The sequence below is a fragment of the Manis pentadactyla genome, chromosome 15 (assembly GCF_030020395.1).
Source record: "Manis pentadactyla isolate mManPen7 chromosome 15, mManPen7.hap1, whole genome shotgun sequence".
Classification (NCBI taxonomy): Eukaryota; Metazoa; Chordata; class Mammalia; order Pholidota; family Manidae; genus Manis; species Manis pentadactyla.
The window spans coordinates 7,412,822-7,437,446 of record NC_080033.1 but is presented as its reverse complement, the minus strand read 5'-3'; the positions used below and the strand labels follow the sequence as shown (position 1 = coordinate 7,437,446).

General features: G+C 48.4%; 1 protein-coding gene across 1 annotated transcript; it reads left to right on the top strand.

The window, feature by feature from the left end:
- Positions 1–1,118: 1,118 nt before the first annotated feature.
- Positions 1,119–23,745, top strand: LOC130680893 (zinc finger protein 541-like). Its single transcript, XM_057492614.1, has 13 exons — positions 1,119–1,889; positions 3,530–5,357; positions 7,017–7,075; positions 7,354–7,513; positions 8,823–9,147; positions 17,686–17,749; positions 18,339–18,481; positions 18,859–18,962; positions 20,161–20,236; positions 20,787–20,875; positions 22,963–23,106; positions 23,270–23,451; positions 23,562–23,745. The coding sequence occupies exons 1-13, from the start codon at positions 1,660–1,662 to the stop codon at positions 23,731–23,733; spliced, it is 3,576 nt and encodes a 1,191-aa protein (XP_057348597.1). The 5' UTR covers positions 1,119–1,659; the 3' UTR covers positions 23,734–23,745.
- Positions 23,746–24,625: the final 880 nt, after the last annotated feature.

Below are 24,625 nucleotides of genomic sequence, written 5' to 3'. Positions count from 1 at the left end.
CCTATATGGTCCCTAATTAAGTAGTTCTGTAACCTAGGCAACTAATTTAGCATGCAGGCCCAGCCTTAAACAACATAGTAAAAGGCAGGAAAGGTTCCATCTGAAAGATTGTATTTTAATACCCAGGAAGTTAAAACTGTTGGATTCTTAACTTACTCTTTAGCAAACAGAGAACACCTCATCCCACCTTGGGGGCTGGGAAGGAAGCTGTTTGCTCTGCTCCCAGACTCAGACCCCGGTATTCCAGGGATAAATCAGAGCGGGAAATTCCCTGTTAAGTTAATTCTAAGTATTCAAAGACCACTTAACAAGTCTGCACCCCTATCCCTTAGTCACCCCAGGCTCCTTCCTGCTCGGTCTCTCTGCTGGGTCTCAGGCTCAGAGGCTGAGCACTCTGGCTCCTCAAGTTGAGCCCCCTCCGCTCCCCACAACCTAGCCTGTTGGATTCTTGGATCCCACCTTTGCAGAGTCCCAGATAAAGGGTGATTTCTGAACTTGCCCTCTCATGAGGCAGTGTGCTCCACCTGGAAGACCAATCTGAGGGGTAGAAAAATCTTCCATGATTCATGCATACCGGAGACAGTTACTGAGTGTCTGTGAGCCCAGCAGTGAGCCTTCAGAGTCCTGGCATCCAGGGCCTTACGGTTCTGAAGATTTGAGGTCAGTTTCCCTGGCTTCCTGGACCCCAAGCTATCTCTGTCCCAGACAGGAGCTTCTGCAGACAGCCATTCCTCTGCAAGACAGAAGCAATCTGCTCCTTCCTTCACAAGCTGGCCCTCGGGATATTTGAAGACCTCCGCTCTGCCACCTGCACACCCCCAGTCTGGTCCTCAGGTGACATGGCTTGTTAAAATACCTTTTATCACTTTACCAAGGGACACAGAAAGCATGGAGACATATTCCAGTACCGAAGAAGAAGAAAATAAAATTGGCTCATAATCCTATCAGTCTATTCAATTCTCTCTGTTCTCTTATTAAAATTTATTTTTCTTTTTTAAAGACTAGGATAATTTTGTTTTGTAACAGGCTGCTCTTTTCTTAGTATAAATGCATGAATGTCCTTTCATGTCATCAGATAGTTTTCCACAGTTTTACCTTAAATGCTTATGTCCTAGACCATTTAAACCATGATGGTGTCACCTACATGCTCTCTGAACAGGTAGCAGGCTGTTCTAACAGGAAAGGCAATGCTGCGGGTAATTCCCCTGCAGTTAACTCCTCATATAAGTGTACATTATTTCCTTTAAAAGCCCAAAGGTAAAAGTGGCTGGGAGAAAGGATTTATACTTCTGTAAGTTTTGGATGATGTATTTCTGGATTGCCCTTGTGAGAGGGCCATGATGTCATAAGGCCCCTGCAGCCACGGCAACCTGGTTCTTAGAATCCTTCCAGGCCACAACTGACCACAGTTGAGCCTCTGACTGGGCACTGTACTGCAGTGTGGCCAGACCAGGGTCCTTTCTCTCCCCACTACCCAGTCTACGTCTTGTTTTCTCTGTGAATTAAGGTACTGGAGATGGAGAAAGGGTTCCTGGGTCTCTCTTCCCGCGTCTACTGTGGTTCTAAGAGTCGGGGAGCGCTTTAGCCGAGCTCTTCCATGTCCCCAGGTGTCTCTAACGTGGGCTTTCTCCTTCTGTTTGTTTAGACCTGAGGCTGGCCATGCTTCAGGTGCCTAGAGATGGTGACGAAGGAGGCAGGGCCACCTCCGGGAGCGCAGGGAAAGAAGAGCAGCATCACACTTCACCTCAGAAGCTGCTTCTGGATTGTAGCCTCTGCGGGAAGGTGTTCAGCCGCACCAGCTCTCTTAGCAAGCACTACCTGACGCACAGCCAGGAACGGAAACACGTTTGCGGAATCTGCAGCAAGGCCTTTAAGCGCAAGGACCACCTGTATGTAGGAGTCTGGTCACCAACATCTGTGCAGGGACCTGGGGAGGAGGGGGCATGTTCCTAGGTCATTCTCATCACCTCCCAGATGAGCCTGACACACCCTGTTGGTGTTGGGTCCCTGTGACCCGTGCTTAGACGAGGACTCCGTGTCTGGGGACAGGTCTGCCACTGCCCTGAACAGGTCACCCTTGCGAGCTCCCAAAGTCACACCAATGAGAAAATCATTGCCTTGATTTGCAGACGGGACGTCCCGAGCAATTTTGTCACGGAGGGAATCGGGTTAACTTTAAAGAGAAATATTTGGAGACAGTGATAGGTGCCTGAGGAGAACCAGCCCGTGTTTATTTGAGGAACATGTACCGGGACTCCACAGGGCATGAGAGATTCCAAAATCCCTGTGCCTAGAATGGGGCAATAGCACATTAACTCTTGTCTCTCTCTCTTTTAACTCCTGATTTTTTTTTTTTTTTTAACTCTTGATTTTAAAAGAAAGCCCATAAGGAGTCTGGAGCAGAATTCCTTTTGTTCCTAATGTCTGATAAATGATAAGCTTTTCTTGCTAGTGAGGAAGGACAGACAGACTTCCTCAAACCAAGAGACTGGCAAGTGGGAGTCGGCAGTCCATTGCATTTTATATGCTCCTGGCCTTCCCAGAGGGCTTTGACTGACCCCCCTTCCCACTCATCCTCTCGCCAAGCCCCCCCACCGCCAGGGAAAGGCAGCGATTTGCTCATGTCACAGACCGATTAACAGGGGAGCTGGAGATTGGGTCTCTGCCACTCTCCTCAACTGGAGGCCAGGGCCGCCCTTTGGAGAAGGGCTCTGTCATTTATCAGCATGCCCCATGTGCCGCATTGTTAGGACTGTCCGGAGTAGGGCTGCTGGGAACGCGGAGGGTATTTACTCATCTGTTTATGTTATTAATGTAGATGTAAGTATGACATAAACATAGGACATATTTGTATTCCTTTATTTTATAGGAGGCACATTTGACTGTTTTCTAGAATGTTCTGTTTGGGCATCTGTAAATTGTATTTTTTCCTGTGGGGGTTTTCAGGCAGCTGTCTCCTTATTGGAATTCTATGATAGGGGAAAGACTCCTTTGTTAAAGGCAGGATGCTCCCCAAATGAGCTTTTCCTCAAATGTATTCTGCAAAATTGGTTCTTGAGGGCACTAAGAGGAACTATTTCAAAAAACAGTTCTGTGGGCAACTATTTTCAGAGACATGGCAGGTTAAGCAGATGACCCTCTATCTATCTACCTGCTATGTGGCTGTTACATTTGCTCCCGTGAACCTCCAAGAAGCACATGGTGCTCTGTTGGGACTGACTTGCCAGTGGAGCCCACGTCCTCGGGGAGCCACTCAGGAGGGCTGGTGTTCCTGGGGAACCCATTCTGGGGAACTCTGGCCTGGCTTCTGTTGATTTTTCTCTCAGATAAGGGGTATGCTTAACGGTGAGGGAGAGGGGCACCCCTTCCAGATGCTTTGACTGTAGCCGGGGGCTGAGTGCAGGTTCTGAACTGTGGTTCTGAGCTCCACTGCCCCTTGGGAGCACTGTTGGGGGAGTCAGGCTCAGGACCCTGCAGTGGGAGGCTGAGCCCCAGTGACCTCTGACTCCCTTCTCGTGTGTGACTCCAGGACTAGGCACTTGCTCACCCACCAGAAGACCAAGCCCTTTGCGTGCAGGGAGCAGGGCTGCAGCAAGAGCTACTGTGATGACCGCTCCCTGCGCCGGCACTACGAGGTCCGGCACGGCTTGTGCGTCCTGAAGGAGGCCCCCCCTGAGGAAGAAGCCTGTGGGGACTCCTCTCCTGCCCACGAGGTGGCCGGCCAGCCTGCTGCGGATGGCCTGTGGACCCTGGTGCCTCCAGAAGCCAGGTCCCCAGGCCCCCTTTTGCCCAACCGAGAGCCCCTGCGCTCTATTGTAAGCAGCCTGGTCCACCAGGAGATCTCTTCTTCCGGCCCGGTCCTGGCCGGGCCCTCAGTTGACGGGGAAGGGAAAAACACAGCCTGTCACTCCCCACCCTCACTGGGGCCCTACCCCTGCACCCCAGCGGCCCCAGGGACCCTGGGCAGTGATGTTCCTGAGGCGTGTCACCCCCTGTGGAAGGAGCCCGCCACTGGGTTCACAGCCATTCACTCCAGGGTAGCAGAGGATGGTGGTCCACACCCAGGTGATTCGGAGCAGCCGCCCCAGCTACCGCCCACCCTGGAGAGCGGGCAGGAGGGTGGGACCCTGCCGGCTGGCCTGCCTCTGTTCCAAGGCCAGGCAGCGCCTGCCAGTGCTGAGCCTTCAAACCACAACTTCCAGTGGCTCCGGAACCTGCCAGGCTGCCCCGAGAGCGAAGGGAACGATGTGTTTGCCATCCAGAAGCCCACTTCCGTGTCCCCTCAGGAGGGCTCCGAGTCTGGGCCCAGGCCCAGCAGCACCTCCCTGATGGGGGAGCCCTCGCCCAGCGGTGGCCCCAGTCTGGAGGATGCACTGCCCCTCCCCCCAACACTCCTGAAGGCACCTGCCGAGGCCTCCAATGGCGCTGGATATGCCGGCGAGGAAGGGGACACCAGGGCTTCCAAGAAGAGCGATTCTGACAGCGACTCCTGCTCACGGCAGCACGTGGAGGAGCCCGGCCTCCAGGAGGCCCTGAAGCCGAGTGGGCTGTCGTCTGACAACACGACGCCGCTCTCCGGGCAGTTGTTCCTGAAGTCGCAGGAGTGTCTGGTGAGTCAAGGGCAGATGCAGGTGCTCCAGATGATCACCAAGTCCCAGGTGTTCATCTCTGGCTCCCAGGTGGCTGTGGTCTCCTCCCAGCAAGCTGTGCCTGAGGGCAAGCAGGCTGTGCTGAAGCCACTGCAGGGTCTGCGGCCACACCAGCCCCCACCATTGGCACCCACAGTTGACTCCTTCCATCCTGGCCCTGCAAACCCAGAGCCAGAGGGATCCCCGCCCCACAAGAGAAAAACCACGCCCGCCTTCCCCAGAGAGGCCTTGCCCGGCAGCAATAGACGGGACACGAAGGGAGGACCAAAAGTGGCCCCTGTACCATGGGAACCCCCTGGGAATGCAGATGTCTCCTCTCTGGCCAAGCAGCTGAGATCCACGAAAGGGCCATTAGACCTGGGGGACATCCTCCCCACAGGGGGCCCACGGCAGACCCAGCTAACTGGGGACAATCCTGCCGGAGCCCAGCTCCCAGGGAAGCAGGCCCAGGTGGAGAATGGCCTGGCCTTGGGGGCCATGAAAGGTGCAAAGGGCCCGGCCTGCTCCCAGGGCAGAGGCCACAGGCTCTTCTCTGGCAACATGTGGGCCCAATGTTTCTTGGACTTCCAGAAGGAGAAGGTGAAAATGGATACGCGCTGTGAGGCCTCTCCCAGCCAGGTGGCCATGGCCTCCTTCTCATCGGCCGGGCCTTCAGTGGACACCCCGCAGGACTCAAAGTCCAAGCTGACGATATCCAACAGGATCCAGGTACCTGACTTTATGCTGTGAGATGAGAGACTCACTCATCACTTGTTTCCGAATTTCTGAGTGTCCAGACATTTTATTTAGTGCCCGTGAGTCCTCAGACCCAGTTTTACAGAGGGGAAGTGAAGGTTCAGAGACATCATGGCCCCCCACCAACCTTCCCCGCAAAAAAGCCAGGATGAAGGCTTTGCAAAGTCGCTGGGACGCCCCGTGTCACCTTTCCTCACTGAGTTTTTTCTGCCTGCTTTCCTCTTGCCCTTCTCTTCCTTCTGGGTTTGCCCCTCAAACTCTTCAGAGGATATAAAGGTAGAGTTCCTTCCCCCTCAGTATTCCTGCATGAGATGCCATCTCTGGCTGTGGGGCAGGGGTGCCCACATGTGTCAGCACTTGTGCAGCATTAGCCTGTTTCCTCCCCAGGTGGTGGCCATGAGGACCTGGGCGCCAGGCGGTCAGCCGCTTCTCTTTGCGACGTGCTCAGGTCTAGCACCCGACAGCTGTATCCTCTTCGTTTTTAAGCAGCTTTAATATTCATATGCCATCTAACTGACCATTTTAAATCACACCATCTGGTGATCTTTAGTAGTACTAACAAAGGTTGTGCACCATTACCACTTTTTCCACCACATTTTTCATCAACCCAGAAATTAATCCCGCACCCTTAGTTGTCCACCCAGGTCTCCCTCTAACCTCCCAGCCCCTGGCACCATGAATCTACCCCTGTCTCTATGGATTTGCCTACTCTGGACACTTCATATAATTGAAATCATACACTGTGGCCTTTCATGTCTGCCTTCCTCCACTCAGCATAATGTTTTCAAAGTCCATTCATGTTGTAGCATATGCCACGCTTCGCTCCTTTTTATGTATGAATAATACTCCATTGTGTGGATACATCGCATTTTGTTTATTTATCAGTTGATGGCCATTTGGGTTGTTTCCACTTCTTGGCCATCGTGAATAGTGCTTCTGTGAGCATTCATACAAGTTTTTGTGGGGACATACATTTTCATTTCTCTTGGGAATGACCTAGGGGTGGGATTATCAGTTCATGGGGTAGCTCTGTGCTTAACCATCTGAGAAGCTGCCAGGCTTTTCCAAAGCAGTTGTGCCCTTTCACATCCCCATCCTCAGTGTATGAGGGCTCCGATTTCTCCACAGCCTCATCAGCACTTGCTATTGTCCAAATTTTTTTTTTACCATAGCCATTCTAGTGGGTGTGAGGTTCTGCCTCATCATGGTCTGACTCACGAGGCTCTAATGGCTGATGGTGCTGAGCATCTTTTCATGTGCTTATCGGCCATTCATGTCTTCTTCGGTTTGGTGTCTGTTCATATCCTTTGCCCATTTTTGAACCGGGTTATTTGACTTTTGTTAGGCTGTAGGAGTTCTTTATGTATTGTAAATACAAGGCCCTTATGAGATGTATAACGTGTAATGACTTTCTCCCATTCTGTGGGTTCTTACTTTATTGATGGTGTCCCTTGATGCAGGGAAGTTTTAAGTTTTGGTAAGTCCAGTTTGTTCTCTGTGTCATCCAAGAAAGCATGGCCTAATCCAAGGTCACGGAGTCACACCTGTGTTTTCTTCTCGGCACCTTGTAGTTTTAGTCCTTGCATATGCCTCATTTTTGATATGTTGGTTCAGATGTATTTTCATCTTCAGGATGGAAATACCTACCAGCTCCCCGATCCAGTGAAGGAGGAGAGCACGGCAGGCGGATGGTAAGTTCAGAAACCCCTCCCTGCCGGGCGTGGGGCTCAACCCCTCAGGAGTCCTCTGGGGGCTTTTATGTGCTGGCCTTGGGCCAGTGAGTTCTGGATGCTTCAGCCCTGAAGAGGTACATGCCAGGCCACGAAGGAAGGGGGTATCGTCTCCATTTCTGGGGATTCATCGAGAGTTGTCAGTGGATTAGACATAAAAGAAAAAAAAGAAAAAAACAGAGAATACAGGGGTGGAGTCCCCTTCTCCCGTTCTTCCCCCGTGCCGTGTCTCTCCACAGTAACCAGCAAAATGGAGGCCCTGCAGACTGGGCAGAGTCAAGGAGCGCGTATGTCTGCAAGAATTGCAGCCAGATGTTTTATACAGAGGAGGGGCTAATCAGCCATATGTGTTTTCTCAACGACCAGTGGCTGCCACCTCGAGCGAACCAGGACCAGCAGGTGAAGGGGCGTGCACAGTAGGTTCTGTGCTCGCAGGGCGCTCACAGGCTTTCGGGGAGGGAGTCTGTGGCTGGGTGTCCTGGTCTCAGGATGGAGGCGCCCCCCGGGGAAGCCTGGGCAGGGACCAGGGGTCAGGCTGCGCTGCTCTGGGGGGCAGGCCGGTGCTTGAGCCTGGAGCGTCCCCTCTGCCGCCTGCCTACGGTTCCTCTTACGCTGCCATCTCTTCCTGTGTTTAGGTGTCGGGCACAGAGTTTTTCAAGCCTCTGAGTCAGGCGCTGAGGGTGGAGGTGGAGGCACAGAGCCCCCCAGGAGCCGTGAAGCCCCCAGATGGCATGAGCACAGCTCCTCTGGGGATGCCTCTGGGCCCAGTGAGCTGGCCCCCGGGGCGCACAGCCAAGGTGGGTGCTGGTTGGTCCACTTTCTTCCCACTGCTTCCTGCACAACCTGCCAGTGGAAGCCATAGGCAAAGCCCAAACCAGACGCCACAAAAAATCTCTCCAGAAGAGCTTGGCTTGCACATTCATTCATTCATTCACCTTCTGGGCCGGCCCTGTGGGGGCAGTGCTGGGGACACCGTGGTGACAGGGATGACCCCAGCCTGGCCTCCTGGGGCTCCCAGTCCATGCGAGTAGATGAACTCATGCCAGGCAGTGAGGACTCAGACTGGGCTGGGCTCGGAGGGGGAGCAGAGGGACTGAGGGGACACCAGAGACCCTGCCTGAGGTGGTCAAGGAGGACTTCCTGGAGGAGGGGGTCAGAGCTGAGACTTGGGGGATGAGGAGCAGTAAGATTGGCAGAAAAAGGGGAGATTGTGTGGAGGTGGTTAAGTTCACGGGATCAGCCATTGCAGCCCGTACTGGAGGGTCCCACCTGGAGAAGCCCCCTCCAGGCAGGCAACAGGGTTCATAGATCCGTTTATCCATCTCACGGAGCTGCGGTCATTTTTCATTTTGTCATGCTGGTGCACTGCATCTCCGGCCCCATCTCTAAGTGCCAGTCTTTTTACCAACTTGACGCTGGCATCATACATCTCCAAAACCCTGTGTATCAGGGCCTCTCCCTGGGGGGGTGGGCACAGGAGGAAGCTTCCGGCATCATCCATCCAGGCCGAGAATCCGGGGTCTGGATCGGGCGTGGTGGCCATGCTTGGCTCCCTTGCTGAGCCTGGCTCGGACAGGGGTGTTGGGTGTTATGTTTCCCTCTGTCTCTGTGGGCAGTGCCCTTGCCGGTGCTCGCACCCCCTTGAAGACTGAGCTGTGCACATGTGGCCTAAGGTCACCCCCCTGTGGCTTTGAATTCTCTTCTCCAGGGACAGGACAGAGACCAGGAGGAGAGAGATGGGGAGGAGACCAGCCAGCCCAGAAAGCGGAGAGAGTGCCCCCGACCCAAGGCATCATTCCTGCCTCCCACCCCTTCTGCCTCTGGGGGGCTGGGCCCTGAAGAAGGCCACCAGAGCTGCCTGCAGTCTCCAGTGCTCCTGGGGGACCACTCCCTGCAGGGACTGTGCCCGCGTTCTCCCGATACACCGCCCCTGGTGCTCAGCCCCATCCGGGAGGGGTCTGGGCTAGATTCCAGCACTCTCTGTTCCATGTCCACTCAGGCTGGTCCTGACAAACTCAACAGCAGCAAGCTTGGTGAGTGAGGCTGGGGCCCGTCATCTCTGACCATCACACGGCAGGCCTGCAATGGGCCAGATCCACCTCAACGTGTAGCATTTGGTCCAGGCGTTCTCTCTGGCCTGTGGCTGTGTCTGGCTTGAGGGTCCCATGGCTGCTCAGAGGTATCCCAGGACCATGTGGAACCAGCAGCCTTCTAGGTGCTGAGAATTTTACAGGCAGAAGGGAAATATAGAGGCCATTTAGCCTGACCACCCTTCTGCCTGTCCTTTAGAAAAATTTTGTTAGCAGCTTTATTGGCACATAATTCACATACCATATGAATCACCCATTAAAGTATACAATGTGTTTTAGTAAATTCAGAGTTGTGCATCCATCACACTATGTAATTTTAGAGCAATTTCATCACCCCAGAAGCAGCACTGTATCCATTAGCAGTCACACCCCCCCCACAGCCCCCATCTCCCCAGCCCTGGGCAACCACTAATCATCTCTAATCATCATGGACGCACCTACTCTGGACATTGCATGTAATTGGAATCATACAGTATGCGACATTTGGTGTTTAGTTTGTTCATTTAGCATAATGTTCTCAAAGTTCATCCATGGTACAGCGTATACAGTGCTTCAATCCTTTTTATGGCTGAATAATATTCCGTTGTGTGGATACACAACATTTTATCCATTTATAGCTGATGGGTCTTTGGGCTGTTTCCATCTTTTAATGGTTGTGAATAATGCTGTTATGAACATTCACATACAAGTTTTTGTTGGACAAAGGCTTTCATTTCTCTTGAGCTTATGCCTGGGAGTGGAATTGCTGGGTCACTGGTAACTATGTTTAACAGTTGAAAGAACTGCCAGACTGTTTTCCAAAACAGCTGAGCCATGGGAATAAATTTCCATGCACATGGCACGCAAGTTCCAATTTTCCACATCCTAGTCAACGATCCTTACCTTTTTCAATTATAACTCTCCTAGTGGGCATAAGATATCTCATTGTGGTTTTGATGTGTATTTCTCCAATGGCTAATGATGTTGATATCTTCCCATGTGCTTATTGTCCATTTGTGTATTTTCTCAGAAATGTCTATTCAGATCCTTTGCCCCTTTGTAAAATCGAGTTATTATCTTTGTATTACTGAGTTGTAAGAGCTCCGTTTATATTCTGTATGCAAGTCCCTTATTAGATATATGATTTGGGAATTCTCTCCTGTATCATGTCTTGTATTTCCATTTTATTTATGGCATTTGTGGTACAAGAGATTTTATTTTTTGTCACTTGTGCTTTTGGTGTTGTATCTATGGTTTTGCCTGACCAAAAGTCACTTTAAGTCAGTTAAGAAAAGAGAAGAAATATGCAATTATGCTGACTTTTACTCCTTTTTCTTCTAAGAGCTTTATGATCTTGACTTTTACATTTAGGTCTTGGATCAATTTTAACTTACCTTTTCTATATTATGTGAGATAGGAGTCTAAATTCATTCTTTTGCGTGGGGGTATCAGTTGTTGCAGCACCGCTTGTTAAAGAGATTATTCTTTCCCCCTTTGAGCTGGTGTGGCACCTTTGTGGAAATCAACTGACCATAATGATTTTAGATTTTTCTTCTTTTTTGATACAGACAGTTACAGCTATAAGTTCCCTTGGAGCATTGCATTAGCCACATTCCATAAGTTTTAGTATGTTATGTTCTTCTTTCCTTTATCTCAAAATATTTCCTAATTTCTCTTTTGATTTCTTCTTAAATACACTGATTATTGAGGAGTGTGTTGTTTTATTTCCACATATTTGTGAATTTTCCAAATTGTCTCCTTTTATTGATTTCTAATGTAATTCTACTGCAGTCAGAGAACATGCTTTGTATTAAGTTGGTCCTTTCAAATTTATTGAGACATGTTTTATGAGCTACAATATGTTCTGTCCTGAAGAATGTCCCATGTGCACTTGAGAAGAATATATTCTACTGATGTTGGGTGGAACGCACCAAAAATGTACCTATGTCTTGTTTCATTCTGTGTGGTTGTCCGATCCATTACTGCAAGTACTGAAATCTCCAACTATTGTTTTGAATTGTGTATTTCATACTCAATTGTGTCAGTTTCTGCTTCATGTATTTTTGGACTCTGTTTTTAGGTGCATATATGCTTATAATTGTCATAACATCCTGATGGAGTGATTGTTTTTCTCATGATATGACTACAATGTTATTTATCATCACTGCAATAATTTTATCATAATCTCTATGTTTTTTGTTTTAAAGTCTAATTAGCCTAACAGTACCATTCTGCCTCTTTTAAGGTTGTTTACTTGGTATATATTTTCTGACCTTGTATTTTCGAAGTGCTTGTGTTTTTTTTAAATAGACCATGTTTCCTATAGATAATATTAGTTGGATCATACATTTTTTATCTAATGTGAAAACTCTGCATTTTGATTGGTTTATTCAGTCTGGTGTCATTTAATGTTACATTGATATAGGGAGGTTTACATTTGCCTTTATGCATTTCCTTTTCTGAATGTACCTTGCCTTTTTCTCCTTATGTTCCTCTATTCTGGCTTACTTATGTATTAAGTATTTTCTATTGTAACATTTTAATTCCTTTAGCTTTTCATGTTTTTCTTAATCCTTCCTTAGTGGTTCCTCTACAATGTAAATTTACATCTTAATGTCATCAGAATCTCTTCAGATGTATAATAACTTACAGTGAAATACAGAGACAGTACTCCTATGGAGCTCAATCTCTCCTAACCATTTGGCTTTTATTATTTATATATGTACATTATATATGTATGTGTGTGGGTGTATAAACCCAGCAATACATTAATTCTTACATTATACGAATTTGTATTATGGAACCAAAACTGAGAGAATAAAAGAAAGCAAGCATTCTTTATACAGTTTGTTATATAACATTTTTAGTTACCATTTCTCATCTCTTCATTTATTCCTGTGGATTTGAGTTACTGTATGGAGTGTTATTTCTTTACTCCAATGCGTCTCCCCTTTGTTGTGCTGTTGTTGTCGTATATATGTTTATAAATTACAGGCCTCTAACAGTAGTGTTTTATGCAATTACTTTATAAGTCAATTAAGAAAAGAGAAAAAATATGCAATTATACTGACTTTTATAATTACCTATAGAAGTACATTTACCAGTGTTTTTTGTTTGGATTCAGATTACTATCTCATGTCATTTTCTTTTTCAGTCTGAAGAACTTCCTGTAGTATTTATTTACATTGTGGAAGTGTAATTCACATGTCATACAATTCATCCCCTTAAAATACACAATAGGGTGGTGGTTGGTATATTCACAGAGCTGTGCCACCATTGCTACCATCAATTTTCGGATATTTTCATCATGTCCAAGGGAGCCCTGTCCCCAGCCGTAGGTAACCACGAATCTACTTTCTGTCCTGTAGGCTCGGCTCTTCTGGACATTTCCTATTAGTGAGAATCATACAATGTGTGATTCCTTGTGTTTTCTTCCAGTTAGCATGAAAACTTAGGGTTTCACCCATGTTGTGTATATCAGAACTTCATATCTTTTCATGGCTGAATAATTCTCTTCCTTTAATGTTCCTTGTAAGACATGTCAGCTAGCAACAAGTTTCCTCAGTTTTTGTTTACCTAAGGATGTCTTTTTTCACCTTCATCTGTGAAAGGTAATTTGCTGGATATAAGATTCTTGTTTGAGTTTTTACTTCCAGCAATGAGAACATGTTGTCCCCACTGCCTTCCAACTGGTATCATGTCCGATGAGAAGTCAGCTGTTAATCTTACTGGAGTGTACATGTATATTATGTTATTTTTCTCTTTTTGCCTTCAAAATCTTTATCTTTGGCTTTCAGTATTTTGCCTACGATGTGCCCAGATGGAGAGCCCTTTGTGTTTATGCTACTTGGAATTTATAGAGTTTCTTGGATGTATGTATTGTTTTTTGGTCACATTTTGGGCATTTTCTGCTATTAAATACTTTAAATATTTTTCTGTTCCTTTCTCCACTCCTCCTTGTATTCCCATTACACGTGTTGCTGCACTTATTGATGCCCCACATTTGTCTGTGGCTGTTCGTTTTCCTTCATTCATTTATTTTTCTCTCTGTTCTTCAAAATCCATAATCTCCATGGATCTCGCTTTAAGTTGGCTGCTGGTTACCTCTGCCAGCTCCAATCTGCATTTTGGTTATGGATCTTAACTCCAAGATTTCCATTTGTTTCTTTAAAAAAACAATTTCTACCTCTTAATAGTTTTCTCTCTTTGTTGAGCATTTTTCATTTTACCTTCCTTTAGCTCTTTAGGTATGAGAGCTGGGAGGAGAGGGACCCTGTGTCCCTGGCTGCCCCTCCCTGGAGTAGAGCCCTCCAAGTAGAGGTTCTGATACACAGTGCATGGGGTTGGTAGGTAAGGGAGCAAGTCATGGCTCAGGTGCCACAAACTCACTATTCTTACTGACATTTACTCAGTTGTGCTGAATGAATATTTCTTAAAATGCTGTATACCTTCAGGATAACTTCTGGAGACTTTAACTGCTTTAAAAATAATTTTTACCAGTTAGTTTGTTGTTTTACAATTTGTCTTTCTAGAAGTCCTAGTCCTCTTCCACATGATCTTTTTAACAATTTTTGTTGTGACAAGAAGAGTTAACGTAAGACCTACCGTCTAACAGATGTTTTAAGTATTCAATATAGTATTGTTGGCAGTGCCGCACAGCAGATCTCTAGAGTTTATTCATCTTCCTTAACTGAGACTTTATACACCTTGTTTAGTAACTCCCCATTTCCCACGACCCTAACCCTGGCCAACACCATTCCACCCTTTCGTTATATGGATTTGACTACTTTAGATACTACATGTTTAGTGTATTCATGCAGTATTTCTCTTTCTGTGACTGGCTTATTTCATTTAATGTTCTCAAGGGGTTCATCCATGTTGTTGCATATTGCAAAATTTCCTTTTTTCAAGGCTAAATAGGATTCCATTGTATGTATAAACCACATATTCTTTACCCATTCATATGTCGATGGGCATCTTAGTTGTTTCCACATCTTAGCTATTGTGAATCACGTTGCAGTGAACATGGGAGTGCAGGTGTCTCGTTGAGAGCCCGATTTTAGTCCTTTTGGGTCAATACCCACAAGTGAGTTTGCTGGATCAAACGGTAGTTCTGTTGTTAGTGTTCTGAGGGAGCTCCCATCCTTGCAAGCTTGGAAACCCTGCTTTCAGCTGCTCTACAAAAGCAGGTAGAAGGGGCCCCTGCATCCCTTCCAGTCAGTGTTCTTGAAGCTTTCTGTTGCGTGTTTTCTAGATCAACTGGATGACTCTTCTGGCAACCATGTTATCACGGATGACACCAAGCCCCACATTCGAATGTGAGTTTGAACAGACTTAGAACCTGGGGATCCTACCAAAGTGGGGATATTCTTACCCTCCTTGTGTGCCCTCAGAGCTCCTTCCTCACAGGGTCGTTAGCTTCTCTCTGGGAGAGAAGTGGTAGATTTCTCTGGGTGTATGTGGGATGTTCCTCCAATATTCATTCTGTCTGGGCATCCCATAGTTTGGCCCACGGGGACAAATGCACAGGACCCTGGGGATATAGGTAGAACTGGTGAAGGCACATGTGAGGCTTGAGTATCCATGGAATGTGACTAGAGGGATGTGGCCATGGGTGTAGAAGCATGCCAGGCATCAGCATACACCTCCCCTGTCCTGGACCCCAAGAGGGGCACCTGAGGGAGAAGCCTGGTGGTAAAGAAAATGGGAAGAAGGGAGTGTAGCTGGACGGTATCTAGAACACTTGTCCATGTCTGTCCGGGGTGACGAATACTCAGCAGATGCAACTGGGAAATGACAGACGTTTCCACAGAGCAGGGTTGTGGCCTGAGAGCAGGGCACGTCACACATCTCCGTCTTATTTCCCAATTTAGTCACATGTGTATGTCTCGTGTGTGGCCTCATTTCAGACGCATCAGGAGAGGAAAGAAGTTTCAAGCCGAGATTCCGGAGCTCCAGGAGCGCCCTACAGCCGAGACCATTGCACATGGAGCTTCACTGGTCTGGAAGCCATCGGACGATGTGACGGGCGATCCAGAAACACCGGATAGAGGTGGCTGAGACATGGGGGCCAAATTCCCAAGGGTACCCCCCCTTCCCTCATCTCCAAGGAGTTCCTCCTCCCAGTTCTCACCTGGACCAAGAAGCAGTATCCCTGGGTGGGGTAGCAGGCTGTGGGACCGGGACTTCTCCTCCCGCCCCCCATTCTTCTCATGCAGTAACCATCCAGGTCATCCTGAGCAGATCCCAGGAGTAGGGTTTCTGCCTTCCTCCCTGTCCCTCCCGTCACTTACAGTGAAATACGGAAATATTACTACTATACAGCTCTATTTCTCCGAACTCTCTTGCTCTTATTATTCATATATGTACTTTATATATGTATGTTTATGTGAGTGTGTGTGTATATAAACCCAGCAAAACATCAATTCTTATATTATACAATTTTGTTTTATGTAACAAAAACTGAGAGAATCAGCGGATGCAAGCATTATTTATACAGTTTGTTATATAACATTTTTAGTTACCATTTCTCATCTCTTCATTTATTCCTGTGGATTTGAGTTACTGTATGCAGTGCTATTTCTTTACTCCAATGCATCTCCCCTTTCTTGTGCTGTTGTTGTCATATATATGTTTGTAAATTACAGGCCTGTAACAGTAGTGTTTTATGCAATTACTTTTTAGTTCAATTAAGAAAAGAGAAAAAGTATGCATTTAGCCTGAGGTTTATAATTACCTATATAAGTACCTTTAGCAGTGTTTTTTGTTTCTTTGTTTGGATTCAGATTACCATCTCATGTCATATTCTCTTTCAGTCTGAAGAACTTCCTGTAGTATTTATTTTCATTGTGGATGTGTAATTCACATGTCATACAATTCATCCCCTTAAAATAAACTATACATTGTTAGTTGGTATTTCACTGAGCTGTGTGTGCAACCGTTGCTACCATCAATTTTTGGATATTTTCATCATGTCCAAGGGAGCCCTGTACTCAGTAGTCACTTGTCCCTCCCCTCTCGACCCTGTCCCCAGCTGTAGGTAACCAAAAATCTACTTTCTGTCCTGTAGACTTGGCTCTTCTAGACATTTCATATGTGGGAATCATACAATGTGTGCTTCTTTGTGTTTTCTTCCAGTTAGCATGAAAACTTAGGGTTTCACCCATGTTGTGTATATCAGAACTTCATTTCTTTTCATGGCTGAATAATTCTCTCCCTTTAATGTTCCTTGTAAGATACGTCTGCTAGCAACAAGTTTCCTCAGTTTTTATTTACCTAAGGATGTCTTTTTCCACCTTCATTTTTGAAAGGTAATTTGCTGGATATAAGATTCTTGGTTGAGTTTTTACTTCCAGCAATGAGATCATGTTGTCCCACTGCCTTCCAACTGCTGTCATGTCCGATGAGAAGTCAGCTGTTAATCTTACTGGAGTGTACATGTATATCACGTTATTTTTCTCTTTTTGTTTTCAAGCTCTTTATCTTTGGCTTTCAGTATTTTGCCTATGATGTGCCCAGATGGAGAGCTCTTTGTGTTTATGCTACTTGGAGTTTATAGAGTTTCTTGGATGTATGTACTGTTTTTTGGTCACATTTTGCACATTTTCTGCCATTAAATACTTTAAATATTTTTCTGTTCCTTTCTCCACTCCTCCTTGTATTCCCATTGCATGTGTTGCTGCACTTATTGATGTCCCACATTTGTCTGTGGCTCTTCGTTTTCCTTCATTCATTTATTTTTCTCTCTGTATTTTTTTTTATTCTTTACTCTTTGTATTTTCAGAAGTCCTAGTCCTCTTCCACATGATCTTTTTAACAATTATTGTTGTGACAAGAAGAGTGAACATAAGACCTACCCTCTAACGAATCTTTTAAGTGTTCAATATAGTATTGTTGGCAGTGCCATACAGCAGATCTCTAGAGTTTATTCATCTTGCTTAACTGAGACTATACATTCCTTGGTTAGTAACACCCCATTTCCCACAACCCTAAACCTGGACATCACCATTCCTCTCTTTTTATATGGATTTGACTGTTTTAGATACTACATGTTAAGTGCATTCATGCAGTATTTCTCTTTCTGTGACTGGCTTATTTCATTTAATGTTCTCAAGGGGTTCATCCATGTTGTTGCATATTGCAAAATGTCCTTTTTTCAATGCTAAATAGGATTCATTGTATGTATAAACCACATATTCTTTACCCATTCATATGTCGATGGGCATCTTGGGAGTTTCCACATCTTAGCTATTGTGAATCACGTTGCAGTGACCATGGGAGTGCAGGTGTCTCTTTGAGACCCCGATTTCTGTCCTTCTGGGTCAATTCCCACACGGGGGGTTGCTGGATCATACGGTAGTTCTATTGTTAGTGTTCTGAGGGAGCTCCCGACCTTGCACGCTTGGAAACCCTGCTTTCAGCTGCTCTACAAAGGCAGGCAGAAGGGGCCCCTGCATGCCTTCCAGTCCGTGTTCTTGAAGCTTTCTGTTGCGTGTTTTCTAGATCTAGTGAATGACGCTTCTGGCATCTGCGCATTCGAGGATGACACGGAGCTCAGCACTGAACCGTGAGTTGGAACAGACTTAGATCCTGGGGGTCCTACCAAAGTGGGGATATTCTTACCCTCCTTGTGAGCCGTCAGAGCTCCTTCCTCACAGGGGCGTTAGCTGCTCTCTGGGAGAGAAGTGGTAGATTTCTCTGGGTGTATGTGGGAAGTTCCTCCAGTGTTCCTTCTTTCTGGGCATCCCATAGTTCGGCCCACGGGGACAAATGCCCAGGACCCTGCGGACATAGGTAGAACTGGTGATGGCACATGTGAGGCTTGAGTATCCATGGAATGTGACTAGGGGGATGTGGCCATGGGTTTAGAAGCATGCCAGGCATCAGCATACACCTCCCCTGTCCTGGACCCCACGAGGGGCCCCTGAGGGAGAAGCCTGGTGGTAAAGAAAATTGGAGGAAGAGAGTGTAGCTGGACGGTATCTAGAACACTTGTCCATGTCTGTCCGGGGTGACGAATACTCAGCAGATGCATCTGGGAGATGACAGGTTTCCACAGAGCAGGGTTGTGGCCTGAGAGCAGGGCACGTCACACATCTCCGTCTTATTTCCCATCTTAGTCACATGTGTATGTCTCGTGTGTGGCCTCATTTCAGACACATCAGGATAGGAGGCGAGTTTCAGGCCGAGATCCCAGAGCTCCTGGAGCGCCCTCCTGCTGAGACCGATGAAGATGGAGCTTCTCTCGTCTGGAAGCCATGGGACGATATGACAAGCAATCCAGAAACACAGGATAGAGGTGGCTGAGACATGGGGGCAAAATTCCCAAGGGTAACCCCCCTTCCCTCATCTCCAAGGAGTTCCTCCTCCCAGGTCTCACCTGGACCAAGAAGCAGTATCCCTGGGTGGGGTAGCAGGCTGTGGGACCAGGACTTCTCCTCCCGCCCCTCATTCTCCTCATGCAGTAACCAGCCAGGCCATCCTGAGCAGGTGCCAGGAGCAGGGTTTCTGCCCTTCCCCCCCGTCCTTCCCTTCGCATTCTTTTCAGGGACCTGTGAGGGAGACAGGGACAAGGAACCCCTCCCTGTGCTTTTGGGGACATGTCCTTTCTGGTATTCACTGACTCCCTGTGTCTCCCATCTCTCACGCTTGGCTGGGGACGTTTGCTGGGAATAGTGACTGAACTCTGCAACTTGGCCTGCTCCAGCACGATGCCAGGAGGGTGCACCAACCTGGAGCTCGCTCTGCACTGCCTGCACGAAGCCCAGGGTGACGTCCCGGTGAGCTAGAGGCAGGGGCGGGATTGGTGGGTCCCTGGGAAGTCCCTGCCCTGCTGAGGCTGGGGATCTGGTTCATGTAACGTGCCATCTGTGGGCTTTGCAGCTCATGAAAACTGAGAAAGGCCACCCATCCTTTTCCCCAGTGGCTGTGGGGTTGATGTCCTTGTCAGTTGTAGGGCAAGTGTGTAGATGGGGCTCAGTTAGTCAGTTATTTACCTGGAGCAGCAGCAGAGCACCAGGTTCCTCCGAGATCACAGGGGCAGGGGGATTGGAGCCGAGTAGACTGACTCAGGTCCTGTACTGATCTGGTTTATTGATGGAGCTTTATCTTTTTAATTAAAAGCCCATGTACGAAAACCCCTGATGCAACAAAAATATCTGCTTCCTCCAAGGACCCGCTTGACCATCCTGAAGTTTAGAAAATAAAAAGTCCCACTCTGAGTAGTGGGAAGGGAGGTCAAGTCACCTGAGTTAGGGCCCCAGGAGTCAGTGTTGGCAACTGTACTTTTCCTCAGGTTGCAAGGCAGTGGGCGGCGCAGAGTAGGTGCTCAGCCAAGGAACCAGCACATGTTTGTTGGCCCTCATGAGTGTCGTGGCCCTGGGGCACGGCTGGCTTTGGGGCCCCACTCGGTCTAATGCTCTGCCTCCACCATTTTTGAAATTAACAAATTTTCTAAAAGGGGCCTGCGTTTTCATTCTGTGCTGGGCCCTGCAGGTTCCACGGCCAGTCCCGATCGGGTTTACACTGGTGAGCGAGACAAAATCCTTCTCTGTGGGGCTTACATTTTAATTTGAGGACAGTCAAAGGGAAATCTGTTTTCAAAAATTGTTAGTGGTTAGTGCTATGAAGAAAATACAATGGGGCGTGGCACAGGCAGGGCTCCTCCAAATGCCAGTCCTTGACGAAGGAAGGAGCTGGTGCCGGAATAAATCTGCACACTGCTTCCTTCATCAAGAAAACCCTACTGAGAAAAACCCCAGCTGCACTCAGCAGTATGCGCAGTGACGGAGCCGGCATGTCCACTGCAGTTCACAGGCCGCGGCCAGCCCACGGCCCCACCACGCGCTGAGTAGCCGTGGAGCGTGGGAGGCTTTAGGGGGGCCTGTCAGTGCTTTTCAAATGAATGAAGGGATGAAGGCAGGCCTCCACCTCACCTTCCCTCCCTCAGAAAGTAGCCTGCTTTCCTTCCTGCTCCAGGTGGCCCTAGAGACCCTCCTACTGAGCGGACCCCAGAAGCCGCCGACTCACCCTCTCGCCAACTATCACTACGCAGGTACTGGAGCGAGGCTGCGGGGGTGGGTGTGCCCGGCTAGTACCCAGAGCCAGTCAGTCTCGGCGCCAGGCTCTGCTTGTGCCCCTGGGCATGCTCTTGGGGCCCTCCTTCTCCTGCCTTTCCAGAAGGGTATTTCCTCTCCAGGGGACCTCAGGGGGTGCCTCTCTCTCCTGGCTGGGTCCTCCCTTCCCCCTTTCAGGGATTCCCTCACCATCTGTGCCCTGCCAGGAAAGGGGTCCCCTGGCCAGGGAGAGGTGAAGGCGGGCTCAGATGCAGTGGCTGAGCACCCCAGCCTGGGAGTCAGGCAACTGGGGGTCCCTGCCTCCCGTTGGCAAGTCTGTTAACCAATGGAAGCCTTGTTATTGCATCTGTAAAGTGGGGATAGTACTGATCCCAACCAGCTAAGGTTTTTCTAAGGATTGTATGAGATAAAACAGAATTCTTGGCACATCATTGGTACACGGTAATGACAGCTTTAAAAAGGGCAGGCTGCATTTCAGTCACGGCTGTGGCCGCAGAACTGTCCTTCTCCCTCCTGTTTCTCCAATAGGTTCAGACGTCTGGACCCCCACAGAGAAGGAGCTGTTTAATAAGGCATTCCAGGCTCATAAGAACAACTTTTCCTTGATACACCAGATGGTAAGGTGTACGTGGGTGGGCTGGTGTAGACAAGGCCTCATCTCTCACCGCTGAGAGGAGCTAGAGCTGGAGGGCCTATCTGGGTGACACGCTGTTCACACTGTAAACTGCTTGTAGTTTATAAAGCCACTGATGTGAACAACTGCAGACAGTACAGAAATGCCATCACGTGCTCAAAGCCCTCCACACCCATCCCCATCATCCTACTTCTGAATGATGACCTCTGACTTTGGTTGGGCACCTCAGGCATTTGTCCGTACAGATCTTACATGCACATACACATGTATTCAGAAAAGGATGCGAACATACTACACTTAATGTCTGCTGATGTTTTTTGTTCTTTTAACTTGATACACACAAAACTGCACGTAACCAAAATGTAAGATTTGATGTTTATACCCGCAAAACCATCACCATGATCAAGATAAGAAACACATTCATCACCCCCAAAAGGTTCCTCCTGCCCCCGTGATAAATCCCTTTTTCCTACCACCCCTGTCCCTAATCACCTCCTTATCTTCTTTCTGTCACTATAAGTTAGTTTGCATTTTCCAGTGTTTTCTATCAATCCTGCAGCATGTGCACTGCTTGTCTGCCTTGTGTGGCTTCTTACACTCAGCATCACTATTTTGAGGTCCATCCATGTTACTGTGTGGACCCTTTTTCTTGCTGAGGAGTATTCCATTGTGTGGATGTAACACAGTTCGTTTAATCATTCACCTACTGAGGGACATCTGCGTGGTTTCCAGGTATCTGCAATTATAAAAAAAGCTGCTGTGAACATTCACATTCAAATCTCTACATGACCAAGTAGTGTTGGTGGCGGGGCGGGTGGTAAATACTTAGGAAAGGAATGAGTGGCTCACATGATAGGTGTACACTGAACTTTTTCAAGAAAGTGCCTTTTCATCTACTTCTTCCAGGTGGTTCTTTACCCAGTTTTGGGTCACCTCATATGCACATGCTGGTCAGCACATTGCTGAACGCTCGAGGGGAGCGCCCCCCAGATCTGTGGAAGTTTCGTCTGTGCAGCTCTCTTCCCTGTCCTGCCTTGTCCTGTGAACTCTCACCGCCTTGTTCTCCCAGAACCCCCCCTCCCATCTCAGCTCAGGAAGCCCACCGGGCTCTGCCCAGACCCCTCTCCTCAGACCATGGCCTGGAAACTCTCTCAGGGTGTAGTGTGTAGGGACAGTGGGGGCTTATTTTCTGTCTCTCAGAAAGACTTGTTCTTGGCTTGCCTAGCGTCTCACCAAACATCATTTCAGACATTTTGACTGTTTCTTCTCATTGTTTTCAGTGGGAAGCTCAGTGTAGCTCCTGCTGCTCCATCTTGTTTGGAAGCAGAAGTCCAAGTTCTTTTTTTTTCTTCTAATGTAGTGATATTTCTTAGGCAGAGGATTTACTACACTGGCTCCTAGTCTTTGAAGATATACAGAGCTGAAAAAATTTCACATGGAGAAAGTATTTTCTGAAGTGAGCCCCACATCTTAAATGGCCAATTTAATTTTCCTGAGAAATAGCTTTCCTAGAGCAATTAAACTTTCCTGTTCTGCTTTGTTTTTACAGAAGTTATTATTAATGGGGTCCATTCTTAGTGGGGGGAGAGCACATGTTGGAGTCTGAATGCCCAAGGATCCGACTGTGCCCTGAAAACCCCTCCTCTCATGGGCCCCTTATCTGTGTGCTGTAGGGCTCTGCCTGGCTGTTGCAAAGGCTTTGTGGTACCTGCTGATGAGGGCGTCCTGCTGCAGGGAGTCCCAGCTGGTAAATGCATAGCCATTAGTCCTGACGTCACAGTGAGCACCTGTGTAGGGAGCCCTCGTGTACACCTTCCCGTAGGGAAGGCCTCCCGGGATTGACTTGGGGCTCAGAGAGCGTGTAGAGCTTGGACGGTGCTGGCTACAGTGGCTTTACCCTGAGCCTCTCATCACCAGCAGGACTCTGTGCTTCTGTGCTCCTTGTAGCCCAGGGGCATGCCAAGCCCAAGGGGAGAGACATTCCAGGAGAGCTTTCAGAAAGTGCCTAGCCCCATGGCGAGGGGGCGTGTGAGGCAGTGCCCAAAGCCCGCTGCTGTTTTCTTTCACCAGGTCCAGACAAAGACCGTGGCCCAGTGTGTAGAGTACTACTACACCTGGAAAAAGAGGGTCAGGTTTACTACCTCTTCTCGGGCCCCAGGACTGAAAAAGAGGGTTAAAAGAAAGCTGGCCGAGGCAGACCCAACAGAAGCAAAGGTAGGGGATTCTGGGGCAAGGGTGTCTCACTGGAGTTCAGTGCTGGTCTGAAGACCTACTGACCACCCAGGTCGGGGTGGGGAAGGGGCCCCTACAGAGGAAAGCATCACCCTCAGAAGGGTGGAAGGTGGGCACCCTGATGTCATTTCTGCCCCTTCTGCAGGCCACTTGCAACCCTAAGAAGAGACCCAACCACCATCCAACCGCTGAGTTGAAGACAGAGACGGAGAGTGGCAGGGGAGAATCCGTCATCACCGCCAGCCCAAGTGCTGCTCCCAAGCGGACCCCTGAGCCTCCGGAGCGCGTCCAGGGCCAAGGCGCTTTTCCCTGTGGGGAGTGTGAGAGGTGGGCACCAGCCCTGACCCCGGATGCACCCGCACAGCCTGCCCTCTGTCCCCGTGGCCCTCAGCCCACGTTCCCCCTGCTCTGACCCGTGTCCTCTGCTGACTCTGCAGGGTGTTTGACAAGATAAAGAGTCGAAATGCCCACATGAAGCGGCACCGGCTTCAGGACCCCGTGGAAAGAACTGACGGGGAGGAGAGGCCAGCGAAGGCCCTTAAGCTGCAAGAGGAGGAGAAGGAGGAGGAAGGGGAGACGGGGCCTGACATGGGCCCCTTGCAGGGGTGATTTGGGCCGTGAACCGGGGCCAGGCAGCGTATCATCGTGATGAGGACCTCGGGCCATCACCTCTCCCTTTAGCCTCCCCGAGGTGTTCAGGGCATCCCTCTGCCTCCACCCCCACCCCCGACCCCCTGACCAGCTCAGCTTGTCCAACTTAGACCGATGGGCACCGTGACGGAGCAGCGCGCAGCATGCTATCCATACACACACCATTTACGCTGCATCTGCTTTTTCCTGCTCTTCCAAGTGTGTCCCAGGGTCACGTGTCACAGTTAGGATTCCTAGTCTGTTTCTCCAGTGATCCTTTTGATTATATCTCAGACCCAGCATTCCATCACAACCGCGGAGGTTATTTAAGAACTATTGGATGGTTTACTCCACAGGAACACATGAGTTTCAAAGCCTCACTCACTTGTTTCAGTAAAATGAAAAGATCAGCTCCTTTTACACGTGAACCTGCTCAGCCAATTTACAACTTAGCCTTCAACTTGTCCGGGCTGAGCAGAAATCAACCGTGCAAACTGAATATGTTTCCTCCTTCCTCTCCCATTACTTAACTTAGTCATGTCTCTTCCTAGAAATAGCGCCATTTTATTTCTCATCTCTTCCATATGCACCCCACCCCAAACAAAATCAACCAACCCACCCCAAACTTATTTCTCCTTTAATGCCTGCATCCTGACTGGGCCGCACTTCTCCCAGCATGACTACAGGGCGACTTGAATTTCCATTTTGCTTTCCCATGTCGGGGACGTTAAACATCTGACTGTTAGTGGGCAGTTCTGGAAACCTCCTCCCAGAGGACATGGCTTGCCCGTGAGATTGCCTACAAACTCCAGAAGTATCTATTTCTTTCAATAAATAAGTTCTTTTTGTATTGTTTATAGGCAACGAAACA